The sequence below is a fragment of the Periplaneta americana genome, chromosome 6, assembly GCF_040183065.1.
Source record: "Periplaneta americana isolate PAMFEO1 chromosome 6, P.americana_PAMFEO1_priV1, whole genome shotgun sequence".
NCBI classification, from domain to species: Eukaryota; Metazoa; Arthropoda; class Insecta; order Blattodea; family Blattidae; genus Periplaneta; species Periplaneta americana.
Window position 1 is genome coordinate 36,045,445 of NC_091122.1, and position 14,708 is coordinate 36,060,152.

Consider the following 14,708-nt stretch of genomic DNA (forward strand, 5'->3'; position numbering starts at 1 on the left):
TTCATTGTGAATGAGCCTTAAATTCTCCGTGAATAATATCACAATCTAAACAACATGAAAAATTGAATTTTGCATTCTATGATAAATTTTCTACTAAATGTCAAGGCTTCGTCACACAATCCCTTACATATTTTAAGATCAATCCCTACAATTGTTCAAATTTTACTCCCACGTTTCTGACTTTGATGGGTGTTGCATGTCCGTCATATTTGATTATTACATTCAACATTAACTTCATAGCGGCAGGAAGAAAACATGTAGCATGAACACGTGAGATCTATTTTTAAACCAGTCGTCACTGTACACACCCAACATATCCATGCATTTAATGATGGAGATTTCTATCATAATATCCATAAACTTATCTACAAAGCTTCTATTTACGCTGATAAGCGAAGTCTTACAGTATTCCATCAAATGTTACGTTATTATTATCTATTATTGTTCATTTTATTATTATTATTATTTAACTTTTCAGGCTAAAATATATTTGAGTAGCTATTCTACATTGCAAGAAATTACCAATTTTATTCAAGCTATTATTTTATTTACGTTTATAAGCAACGTCTCAGAGGGTCTATTATTATTATTATTATTATTATTATTATTATTATTATTATTATTATTATTATTATTATTATTATTTAACTTTTCAGGCTAAAATATATTATTTGAGTAGCTATTCTACATTGCAAGAAATTACCATTTTATTCAAGCTATTATTTTATTTACACTTAAAAGCAACGTCCTAGAGTGTCAATTATTATTATTATTATTATTATTATTATTATTATTATTATTATTATTATTATTATTATTATTATTTAAGCTTTTAGGCTGAAATATATGTGAGCATTCTATATTTAAAAAATTACCAATTGAAGCTATTATTTTTTTTTATTTACCTTATAAGCAACATGTCAGAGGACCAATTATCATCATCATCATCATCATCATTATTATTATTATTATTATTATTATTATTATTATTATCATTATTATTATTATTATTATTATTATTATTATTATTTAACTTTTCAGGCTAAGATATATTATTTGAGTAGCTATTCTACATTGCAAGAAATTACCAAATTTATTCAAGCTATTATTTTATTTACGCTTATAAGCAAAGTCTTAGAGGTTCAATTGTTGTTATTATTATTATTATTATTATTATTATTATTATTATTATTATTATTATTTCACCTTTTAGGCTGAAATATATGTGAGTATTCTATATGTTTGAAAAATTACCAATTCAAGTTATTATTTTTTTATTTACCTTATAAGCAACGTGTTAGAGGACCAATCATTATCATTATTATTATTATTATTATTTAACTTTTCAGGCTAAAATATATTATTTGAGTAGCTATTCTACATTGCAAGAAATTACCAATTTTATTCAAGCTATTATTTTATTTACGCTTATAAGCAAAGTCTTAGAGGGTCAATTATTATTATTATTATTATTATTATTATTATTATTATTATTATTATTATTATTATTATTATTATTATTATTATTATTATTTAACCTTTCAGACTAAAAGATATCTGAGTATTCTATATTACAAGAAGTAGCTATATATATATATATATATATATATATATATATATATATATATATATATATATATATATATATAAAGTATAAAGTCAGGATGTCATACCCCAATTCTGTCTAATATTTAATAAGATTATAATACTACACTTATTTTGTAGTCAATATAAGTAAACAAAACGTGAGAAACCGTCTGGGCGATGTATAGATCGGAGAGAGCTGAACTTTTTTTAGCTCACCAGGGAGGCTACGGAGAACGAATGAAGACGACAAAAAGGGGAGTCGTGGACTTAAGCTGCACGCCAAATCTCAACAAATAACGCCATTAATGCACGAAGGAGCTTCGACTAATGCACTGGTCAACAGCCTTTATCTGATCGTGGATGAACAGAATCCAGGTCAAAATAACAGAGGTAAAAATAAATCCTATTAAGAGCGGTTAAGTACAATAAAGGGAAAAATAGCAAAATAAAGAAAGAGAAAACTTTTATCGTTTAATTTTGGTCGTTCAAAGCCAACTGAAGCAGCTAAAAAGTGAAGAACCAATCACTGTCTTATCTTGTAACGTAAATTGTTCATTTTTCACGTAACGGAGACACACTATGCAAATTATTCGCTATAAGACTATCAAATTTCTACAAATGTAAATACCTAGGAATAACATTTAGTAGCGATCTCGGCTGGGGGGAACACGTTACTGACACAGCGGGAAATGCATGGAGGGCGTTACACTTTGTGATGAGGGTACTAAGGAAAGGCTCTGATAAATCCAAAGAGATTGCATATAAATCACTAGTACGTCCAGTAATGGAATATGGTGCTGCATGTTGGGATCCTTACAGATTAGAACATATTAAGACACTGGAAAAGATTCAAAAACGGGCTCACAAGTGTTTTCGTAATAATTCACCATTAAAATGGGACACACTCACGGACAGGAGAGCGCGAATTCGATTGTGCGCAATGTTCAAAACATACAGAGGTGAGCCTGCCTGGAGAGAAATAAAAAATAGGTTGCAGCCGTCAAATTACTCTTCAAGGAACGACCACTCATATAAATTGAGGGAAAGAAGATAGAGGACGGACACTGGAAAGTTTTCTTTTCTCAATCGTACTATAAGGGACTGGAATGCTTTACCTGCACACTTACTAAAGGCTTTGGAAATAACCAAAAATGTATTTAAAAATAGGCTTAAGGACTTTACTAATAGACGGTAGTAACTATTTAAAGGGTGTAATTGATATCTTGTTATTTGAAGTGTTCTATCAGTGAGGAAGTGTGTAGTGTCAGTGAAGTCTATTGTGTAAGTGAAGTGTGTTGGTGTCAGTGAAGTGGCTGTGCAAAGTATTTGAACAGTGAAATGGTTAGCAGTGTTAGTGAAATCAGGTAGAATCAGTGCAGTGAGTGAGTTCACAGCGAAATAAGTGTAGTGCCGAAAGGTACTTGTGTAGGTATGAACCTGTCACACTCGTGGGTCTTACTTCGAACTCAGGGTTAAGATACAAATTAGATTTACTTTAAATGTTATTTTAAGTGACCATGCTTCATTTAATTTAGGATGCTCATTATTATTATTATTATTATTATTATTATTATTATTATTATTGTTATATTATTATTATTAATTATTGTTTTATTAGTTGTGTTTATTATTAATTGTCATTATTGAGTGTAATTAGTTACCACTGCCACCGGGTATATACCCATTTGCAGTGTGAATAAATACATACACATATATACCGTCAGGCGACGACAGAACACAAAAGATGCAAAAACAAATGAATGAAGTATATAAACAACTGAATACTCTTTCATATTTAAGTATAAAAATATATGGGTGCCATTCGAAATTTCAAAGTGGGAGTTGCTAGGGTGGAGATGAAATCTAAAATGCAATTAAGCTTGGATTCAGACTTCCCCCTCAACATCTAAACTGACGTGTTTTTGTGTTTAAATTGAATTCAATTTAAATAATTAGTTATTTACACTGGGAAGTTATGAAATGAAAGCCCTGTATAGTATATCATATAATGTTCACATTAAACACATTCAGGTTTAATGGGCTCTTCAATACCCTCAAATTGTAATAAAAAAGTCTTAATTCCAGTAATGACTTCTGAATTTCTTGCTTCACTGTCATTTGTTTAAACGTGCTACTATCTTACAGAATATATTGTCTCCGTCATCATTAACACAGCCATCCTAATGAAGATGATGTCAGCTCTTACCGCCTCAGTCACGTTCACTCGGGCCCCTTTCAGTGAATACAAAGGATAGAACGACGAATGAGCAGTTTATCATTGGCACCATTTTATGCCTATTAAAATTTGCTTGAAAGAAGTTCGTTCCAGTACAACGCATAAGTACAGTCAATTGGAGCAACTTCTTATCATTCAGGGTTCAGGGTTGCTTTGTACTACATACTTCTAATTTCGTATCGACTCAATGATGTTTCATCCGTTCACAACATTTCTGTACAATAAATACAGTGGAAGCTCTTAAGTTCGACAGAAATCAAGTTCGACATCCTATAGTTCGATTGCTTACGTAGGAGAAATAGACACGACCCTATACGGGCACTAAAGGTACGGTCACACGTCGCTACTTTTGCTGCTGAACTTTTGTACTGCAGCTGCAAAAGTTGCGTGTCGTGTTCACACGTAAGCCAAAAGTAGCGCGCTGCACGCTACTTTTCGTGCTGTGCAACCCGAGTGCAGCAAAAGTTGCAACTGGAGGTTGCGAGTCTGTTCACACACAAGGCGCTACTTTTGCAGCCGCAGTCATGCTGCAGGTTCCCATCTCCGTGTTGACTTCTCAATATACATTTTGTGGTTATGTTCGCATTATTAATAAACTCATGCGAAAGCTTACTTATCTATTATTTGATTTTCTGTTCTAACTAGTATTCAGAAATTGGCATTATTTTTACTATGAAGCTTTTAAAAACGCCTATATACTTAAATGATAACCAACAGCATATTCACGTAATCAATGTTGGCAACCCTCCTATTTGAAACTACGCTACAGAAAATTTAAAAAGTGAATTATATCGTCAGCAAATATGCTCAGAGTGTGTTGTGCATTTAATAACTGTTAGAAATAATTTATTTTCATCACATCTAACATTAAAATACATCCAAACAATAAAAGTCTCATTGGCACATTTGGGTGGCAACACTGGTTGCAACCGCAGCAAAAGTTTCAACAAAACCGATATCAAAAATGCTGCGGCTGCAACCCTGAGAACCCTGTTCACACGTCGCTACTTTTAAGCTGCGCGCAGCATGGAAAAGTAACGAGCAGCAGGTTCGGCAGCCGCTGCTTTTCAGGTTGAGCCGTTGTTCACACGTCGCAGTACGAGAGTTGCGCAGTTTTTTTGTACTGCAGCGCTGCAAAAGTATCGACGTGTGACCTTACCTTAAGAAATGGGTTTGCCATTTGAATGGGAATTGGTTGTCTCTTGTAGTGATACTTTTGTTAAAGGAAAACAGAATATTTTATTGATTACGACATTCATATTGATCACTAGACAGTGGATGCGGGATGACTTAAGGAAAAGTGAAGTTGTTTCATATCAGAGTATATGGCACGTGCCGTCCGTCTTTTGTGTACCTGGCGAGTACAGCAGCGTACAAAACGAATGAACTCCGATCTGTTCATAGTAACATTGCAACGCAATGTGTGCAGTTGTGTTATCCTGCTCAAGTATTTAGTACGCGTTGAATATGTTGTGCTGATCCATTCATAATGGCAAAACATTAAATTCGCTCAGAGATAAGAAATGCAATTAAGAAATATGAGAGTGGCATTTTATGTATTAACGAAGACAATATCGTGTATAATGTATGTAAAATTGAAATAAAAACCAGAACAACTCAAGCTATAGAGAAACATTGCAACAGTACATCGCACAGGAAATGCGTTGAAATGAAATCTGAGGACCCATTAGCATCATCATCATCATCATTTAGTTGTGCGGGTCTAACGACACGTGCAACATGATACTCAGTACAAATATTCCTCTAAAGAAATTGAGTGATCCCCATTTTAGATGTTTTCTTCTGAAATTCTCTCGATACAAAAACTGTTTAAGCGATAGGCGAAGACGATTCAGCTTCGACAAGTTACGAGAATATATCGTCGTTTACTGCAACGCTGGTAATTGCATCAATGATGACGAGGACTGAACCTTGCAAGGTATGTACTGCAGTACGTTATTTTTCTTTTACTTCTGACTGTACGGAGATACAGTAGCATGTTGACGTCGTCTGTTTACGTTTAAAACCTGTTGAGCCAATGGTCTGAATGAAAAAAATGTAACATACAGTAAATGTGCACCTACATTCAACGATAAGTCATCCCGCATCCACTGTCTATTGATCACTGATTTTAAATTAATGAACTCTTTTTTTTTTCTATTTGAGAATTGTGCCGTTTGTGAGACGGAACTGTCGAAACCCACTGTGGTACTAGAAGCGCATACACAAGTCTCGGGGAGGGCAGGAGATGCAAATACAGTACTGTATTCGTTGATGGATAACCAATAAGAATTTTTATTCATTTCACCTGCCACACCCACTACCCTTATTGGACAGAACTTTCAATTCTGTAGTTGCAAATCTGTACAAAAATAGCAACAGATGAAAGACCCTTGAACGAAAATAAGAACGCGGTATAATGTAACCCTGACTGGTAAAGTTCACCAAACGAATTTATACAAATAACATTATTTCTAACTATATTATCTTCGCTACTTAATTTTATTAACGCTAAGTGTCCTAGTTTCAAAATGGAATAATATTAAATGATCGGTATAGTACCCCCAAAATGTCAATATCTTTACTTACAATACATTCGGGCTGAACATGTAAACGTTTCCAATCTCAAAGTTTTCAATAATCAAATGGACTTCACGCCAAGCATGACAGAACATTTTCAGAGCAGTAAGAATTCAGATTAAAAGATACGCGCACTCGACTATTAAAACATAGAGCTAAGTCTTAACATTGCATTAACCACAATTCGACTTTATTTCTTCCATTTATTCACTAAGTACAAATCCTTCGATCTCGCTACATCATATGACTTTTACAATAATCACAAGATACGCCATATTTAGTCTTGCATTTTCTTCACATAATTAAAAATTATGCTTTACTCTTTATGTTGACGTATAGCTCTAAAATTAAGGCGTTCTCTGGAATAACAACTTAACTTACGTTATGTCGCTTTTCCGTTTCCAGCATATATTGAATTCTTAATAACACATCTCCCTCCCGATAAAATATTATTTCCCTCCAACAAATACAGCGCCCTCTAGAAACATTTTAATGTCGTTCTCCGGAATGTGTGTGTGTGTCTAATGCCTACCCACTTCACTTGCGTGATTCGGGTTCCGCATACTGCGGATAGATGGCAGGATTGTGACCCATTTTCAAATTGCACACCACTTCGGCGGGCCACGTTATGCATGAAGTGTATCTGTGAAGAGTTATGTTGTGTACTAGGGTGAGCGTATGTTAAGTGTAGTGTAGGGAATGGGTGAGGATGATGATGAAGGTGAGAAAGGGAGAAGAGGAAACCCGGTGCCGCACGTAGCCTACTCCTGTCGAATAGCACCAAGGGGGCCGCCAGGCTTAACTTCCCTATCCGACGGACGAATCATCAACAGTGACATATGCCTTCCCTTCATATGCACTGCTGAGAGATTTGGGATTTAACCGAGCACATTGGTATACAATTTAGTGATCAGAAGTTGTGCACCTCCGGGAATCGAACCCGGGCCGGCTAGTCTGGAGGCAAACACGCTACTACAGAGCTAACTCGGCGGACATTCTCCGAAATGTTATACGATCTAAATAACATGTTTGATACTCTGTTATCTCAAGTTCTTGCGGTTAATTCTTGTTCCAGACAACGACTCAATTGTTCATGCAAATCCACTAGTGTTCTTTATTTTAATCCCATCATGTACGTACAAACGGATGTAGTTGAATTATAAATATTTTTGTATTAGGCGTTTAATCCTAGGAAGTCATCAAAATTCTTTTTGGTACTCGTAAAACGATTTCCAGCTTTGCTGTCTCAGTATTCAGAAGATTTTGACTTTACATCAATCGTTTACAGGAGATGGCCTTACAAGTTCTTAAAGATTCCTTGGGCATTTTATACAATAACTTGTACAAAACAAATATTTCATATCGCACGTATTATTTCGAACACAAAATTCTCTATGAGGTCTCCCTTGTGATATAATAATTAATAACAAATATCAATAATTAATACCGGACAATAAAAGTACAATATGACTCTCAGCACACATACGACCATCCTTGCCGTACTTGTATGAAACCTACAAATAACAATGTTAAAACACGGTATAGTTCTCAAAGACCTTCCCACATTAAACGTCACAGGCCTACATGGAAGAATTTAGATTATTATCATAGCTTGACCTAATTCACAAGGCTGGTGTGACCTCGACTCATTGGTTCAAAGGCATATGTACTCTATCTCTCTCACTAGTTTATTTAAAGAATAAAATCACCAAACAACAGTGGTGAAGTGCTAACGTTGTGAACCAATGCTGAATATTTCTAGATAAATATCACGTAGTAATGACCATGGTATCAATAGTTTAAGTACATAATATAATGCAATACATATTAATAACTGCACAAAAAATAGTTTCACTTAGATTCCACAACGTATTTACTGTAACCTAAACGCCTGAATGCGTTACAACAGGTTTGAAATTAATTAATTAATCTTTACATAGATCTTCTCCCAACAGTGCATATTACTATGGAATCCCGGCCACCAAGTCACTCAATTGAGTGCGCTCCTTATGTAATGCAGTTGACTTAATATATGTCAACATATATGTCGAACTTGAAGTCATGCCACAAAGGGAAAAACACTAGAGGAGAGGGATTCGATCCGGTGCTGTGGATTGAACTTCGGCGTAGCTCAGTGGTTAGAGCACTTGGCACGTAGAACCAAGGAGCCGGGTTCGATCCCCGGCGCCGGAGCGAATTTTCCTCCTCTAATAATCATTTTTACTATAACAGATATATTCTATAGGACCAAAAATTAATCTTTATGTAGATTCTTCTCCAAACAGTGAATATTACTGTGGAATCCCGGCCACCAAGTCACTCAATGGCAGTTGATTTAATATATATATTAAACATTTCCTGGCGTGTTTTGGGAAAGCCATCGACTTAATGTCTATTATGCTCAGTCATTTTCAGAGAGCAGTGTGATTGCGAGAATTTTAGTTTTGTCCTTTACATGTGCACAAATTTGATCTGAATAAATGTAACTTTTCGTTCTAAAAATAAGTTTTAAAATGTAACATTGTTCGGATCAAATTTCTGTACATTTAAATAACAAAACTGAAATCCTTTCAGCCATTTATTATCATAACACACTGCTCTCTTAAATTTACTGAGCATATTAGGAATTAAATCAACGGCTTTCCCAAAACACGCTATGAAATCTAGGAAAAAGATTAATTTTTGGTCCTCCAGAATATAGCTGTTATGGTAACAATGATTATTATAATGGCAGTTGACTTAATATATGTCAAAATGTCAAACTTGGGAAAAACACTAGAGGAGAGAGATTCGACCCAGTGCTGTGGATTGAACTTTGACGTAGCTCAGTGGTTAGAGCATTTGGTACGTAGAACCTAAGAGCCGGGTTCTCCTCTAATAATCATTATTACATAACATATATTCTGCAGGGCCAAAAATTAATCTTTACGTAGGTTATTCTTTTTAGTTTAATTATGCAGCCTAATGTACAGTCTTAAATAATTCACAAGAGTGGCGTGATTTGTAACAATTGTTGCGATAAATGCGTAAGAAAATGTAATTGTATAGTTAAAAATTAAAAAAAAATCTTTACGAAGCAACTATGGATTTCACAACACATTTTTACCTTGAGAATACTAGCTAATTAAATAAATGATACTCCTGAATAGTTCATTCTTTATTTATAATATTCTTTTATCCTTAAAACTCAAGAAAAATGGTATTTTACAAACAACTTCAAATTAGTGTAATTATGAAAATACTGAGAATAGGACAAATGTTTATATGACATTTTTTACTTAGAATGTCTTCGAAAATAAGCTCCGCAAGGGACGGTAAATCCGTGAATCACCTCACCCTGTATATATTAGGCCTACAAGTACCCAATCAGAAGAGTTTATGCAGTTTACAGTTTGTGCTGTATGCAAGGAGTACAAAATACTTCGATACTGAGTGGCTAACAAAATAAAAGATCCGAATTCTGCGTGGGTCATGAGTCTGTACTTGTTCATTGTCAACGAGTTTTCTGGTGTTACCTTACGTGGATGTTTGACGTCGTACAATACTCATATCGCAAGCATTCTATTTCACTGTGTTCCTGTTAATGTCACACTTGAACCTTGACTGAGATGGAAAAACCTTTTCAGACATGGAGGTTACATAGTAGGCTACTTCTAAACACTTGTGTTTGAACATACTGCCTCTTCTAAACTGTATCACTGAAGATTCTGAACTATGTGATCAAACAAATTGTAAAATTTATTTTTCACTTAAACTGCTTTACTTGCAAAGACACAATGTCAATACTTTTGTCAAATCGCCTTTACGAAAGTATGGTGTGTCCTGTTAACAGATGAACTCGGTATGAGCAGCTATGAATACTTTGCCGGCAAGAGAGGCCAACAGAGTGACACAGCCTATAGCTTAAAATTGCTCTGTCCACGTTGTAAATTAAATCTGGAGAAGATCACAAGCCAAACTCCTTTAAAAATTATATACTGTACAGTGTGAATTCTAAAATACAGTGTATAGGGATTTAACACTGGCATTAGAAACGTGTGTAAAAACAATTTAAACTCGTACCGGTATCTTAAGTAATAGGAAAATAGAATGTGTATTACAGTAGTAGAGTTTTCTACAGCACGCGACACTGAAGGTTCTTTTTGTATTGTATTGTATTTATTAACATTCCATGGTATTCATACATTGCTTTACAGCTAGAATATGGAACAAGTCAAAAAACTTAATACTATTATAAAGTCTTAATTTATAGTCACAGTCTAGATGAAATATATATACAGACGAGATTTACAATATAGTCTACTAGTACAACACATAGTTTTAGTATCAATTTCATGAAGTGTTATTGAATGTCATGAATTCACCTACAGAATAAAAGGCGTGAGAAATTAGGTACTTCTTTAATTTGGCCCTAAATAATCTTACGTTTTGAATTTCATTTTTTATATCGATAGGGAGACTATTAAAAATTTTTACTGCCATATAACGCACTCTTTTTGATAGCACGATAGACTTGCCGATGGAGTATGAAAGTCATTTTTTGACGTGTATTTATGCTATGAACTGTTGAATTAGTTACAAAGTTTTCACGATTACATACGAGGAAGACTATTAATGAAAAGATATACTGACAAGCCATGGGCATTATTTGTAGTTTTTTTAAAACAGTCCTACAAGATTCCCTAGATTTGGCACTTACTATTATTCTAATTACTCTTTTTGTGTAATAGAAATATACTGTTACTATCTGTGGAATTTCCGCAGAATATTATTCCAAAACTCATTACCGAGTGGAAGTATGCAAAGTATATTGTTTTTAAGGTATTGATATTTAAGAAAAAAGTGGAAAATAGTCTAATTTTCAGATGGAAGGTAGTTTGGAATATGAAGAATTCGTATCGGACTTCAGTTGACTTGAAAACATATTTAAAACTAGGTAAACATTGGAAAGAATTAATCGGTGTAGATAACCTAAAATTAATCATTTTAACACGTGGAATAAAGAGATAGAACAATTCAAAATATAACGCGAAACGCACAATTCACTTCATTTAGTATATGCAAGGCATATAAAATCCCTAAACTAATCTAACCTAACTTCTCACAGATTCGTTTATGCAAGGCATACCAAGAACCAAACTAAACTAACTTAACCTAACCTGTCACAGATTCGTAAATACAAGGCATAACTTACAAAAAGCCGGCGAAACTCAGGTATCTCCCACACTATTCACATCACTTAAATAATCCCCTCAACTAACCTACTAACCTTATGTGGTGTGGGACGATATCGAAGATTGGCCGAAAAGTCTAAACTAACTTAACCTGTCACAAATTCCCGCATCGGAGAACTTAGAAAAATTCAAGTTGGTAGTTTGAGTGTCGCGTGGCTATAGAAAAGCCTACTGACCTAAAACATCTGATAAATCATTGCAGCTAAGTTGTATGAAAGTGATGATTCTGACATGCCCATGTACTAATTATTTAACAGTTATGGAAAATTGGTTGTAATTCATTGGTTCCTGAAAAGTCTGCCCTAGTACTGTTATGTCCTGTAACACTAGCTTCAGAGCTGTAACAATAACCTGTTTCTCTAGCAACCAGTCCACGTGTTGTAAATCCAACTCAAGAAGGCATTGCAACAATAGCGGTAAGTCCTCGTACAACAACAAAAAAACACGATCGTGCAAAAAAACTAGTAGGTCTTGACTTCTGCCAAATGATCATTATACATAGGCCCTAATATGCTGACAAATTTCTATTAGTGTTTTTTTTTCACGCTTCCAGTATTTCTAAATTAATTAACAACAAAGCTGATTGTATTGTGAGATGGAATTCTTTTACCGGAGAAAGGATCCAGCAATAAGTCTCTTAACTCTCTTAAGAATTACCTACGCTTTACTGTATAGTTCAATGAATAAAGTCTTTTCTTCTGTAGTAAAATAAATTCTCTATTTGAAAGTTAATGCCATCAAAGAAACTCTGCTTCGTAATAATCAGCTCCGATAGATAGGTACGTACTCTTTTTTTTTTTACAATGCCCAATTCAATACATACGGCCAATTACGTAAGATACGAGCTTAATTTGTTTATACATACGTTTTTAATGGCAATGTTAAATCCCTAGGTACTATATTTAGAAATCCACACGGTATACTGAACTGAAAAATTAATCTATAATTATTCTTAGGTTATACTGAATCTGAAAGATAATTCCTCAGAAGAATAGACATTTCCAACAAGTTACATAATGTAATTACTACTATACTATTTATAATAACTATACATTCTATCTAGGTAAGGTATTCAACTATCTCGATCAGGATTCCGTTCTATTATTCACTGCAAGAGTTATACAAAAACAGTCAACGTTCTATTCACTCATTCTTGGTGCATTAAACTACATTCATAAAATGAAATTAACACTGGGCACTCTTTAAGGTAAATTAATAGGAGACGTGTCCATGCACTATTTCAGTTTTGCTTTAATACAGAAAATTCTGTTCTTTGATCCAAGGCAACGTACCTACTGTATTTGAATGCAGCACGCACAGTTATTTCTAACAAATTCTAGACTAATTATCAACAAAGAAAGCACGCGCCCTCGACCAAAAAATCGAAAACCGTAGGTGCTTCCAAAGAAGTCTTTGGTCCAGAGCAATTTAGTGTATGTAAATGTGATGTATACATGTTACTCCTTGAATTTGGTCCTGGACCTAAGAACAACGACCGACATACGTATATGGACGCATCTATAAATTTACCAAAAATAATTTTGGAAGGAGATCATTCTAACAACCTAATGGGTACCCGAAACAAAAGTTAAATGAGCGTTGAGGAATACGAAAGTTGTAAGGACACTTATTTTGAAAGTAGGCCTACACAATAGGAGTTTGACCAGACTACATGGTTAAAAGTAACCTAAAAAAAAGTAGGTAACAACTTTGATAAAATCAATGTTCTCACTTCTTAAACACACCAAGCTTAAACTGTTTGATATGCTTACCCGTACATTCTGCAGTAACTGTAATGGTATACCACTGTAATTAATTATGATCAAGTTAAAAACTCGGGTCAAAAAGCACAGTTCACTACAAGCAAAACACAACACAACTGTACACTACTTCTAGTGACTCATTTTTAATAGGTGGGCGTTTTCTCTACAGCTTCCGAGGTGATGCAAACCAGTTCACACGGTGACCCCAATTTTATGTCACTCACAAAAAACAATCAAAACTGTGTTAAAGTATCTCAACTATCTGCCAGACAAGCGAGTATTACACAGGTGCTACAGAACTACCAAATCAAGGAGACATCTCCGTCGAAAATAAAACTCTACCTGCTGCAGCCAACTCATAGACTACCGCAAACCATGACAAACACCCTACAGACGTTAACACTACAATAACTACAAAAACAAAGTACGACTTTAACAATAAAAACATTGACACCGTCTGTAGGGAACTCCAAACATTGTAAACACTGGCTGCTCTCCGACTAGCGAGGCTATATTTAGCACATATTTTCCTCTTACCTTCACACATCATGCAAAAACTACCAAATTAACTTAAACTTCGATTATTTACCTTTCAGCTTGATATTCTAAAACCACTGAAGTAGAATCAAATTCACTAAACTCGGCCAAAGACCCTGCGTCAAAACTATAACCACCTATCACACTTCCTCCAACCGAGGCATTCATGTTTGATTTCATCATGGCGTCTACAACAGTTGTCAGGTTTGCCAACGGTGCAGGTCTCCAACACAAAATATTCCAAGATGCTGGTTAACCAGCTAATCACCCGCAAAACAATAATGCATTTTGAACACAGAGTTCGCTCGCATTATCAATTTGTAGTTTATGAAACTGTGAAGCTTGAAAATTCTTACTAAAGGCAACACGTGTTAATACGATTCTATAGAAACATAGTGGCTGCGAGTTCGTTTCTCGCTGAGAGAAGTAGGGATTCACCTCTTTTCTATAGGGACGGAATGAAAACCGGTACCGATATGTTCCTCTCAGATTTGTTGTATATTGTCTCTAGCAAGTCTCACGCCATAGTACACTCTACAAATTTAGTAAAGGGATGAATTCTATTTAGTGCCCAATTTGGTCTACAATGCCACAAAGTTACAAAGCGCCAAATTCTTTAAGAAAGGTTTCCACTGTCAGCACATGCCGGTAGAGATTCTTTACAGCTTCACATTGCATAAATAGCATGATAGTATCAAAATCTTATTCACTATTCAAAGAGACATGCGGATAAATGGACAAAATAACTTCAGTCCCATCTCCTGATATTTA

The 14,708-nt window shown here is 34.6% G+C and overlaps 1 protein-coding gene across 4 annotated transcripts in view; it reads right to left on the minus strand.

Moving 5' to 3' along the window:
* Nucleotides 1-14,123, minus strand: part of LOC138701207 (transmembrane protein 47) — a 564,207-nt gene extending 550,084 nt beyond the window's left edge. For 2 of the 4 annotated variants that reach the window (XM_069827858.1, XM_069827860.1), the window contains exon 1: nt 13,990-14,123. In XM_069827858.1, the coding sequence (XP_069683959.1) occupies nt 13,990-14,120 (131 nt within the window). In that variant the 5' untranslated portion in view covers nt 14,121-14,123. Of the gene's footprint in view, nt 1-13,409; nt 13,771-13,989 lie in introns of those variants that run through there. The other 2 variants (XM_069827859.1, XM_069827861.1) reach the window with 2 other exon arrangements.
* Between the last annotated feature and the right edge of the window lie 585 nt (nt 14,124-14,708).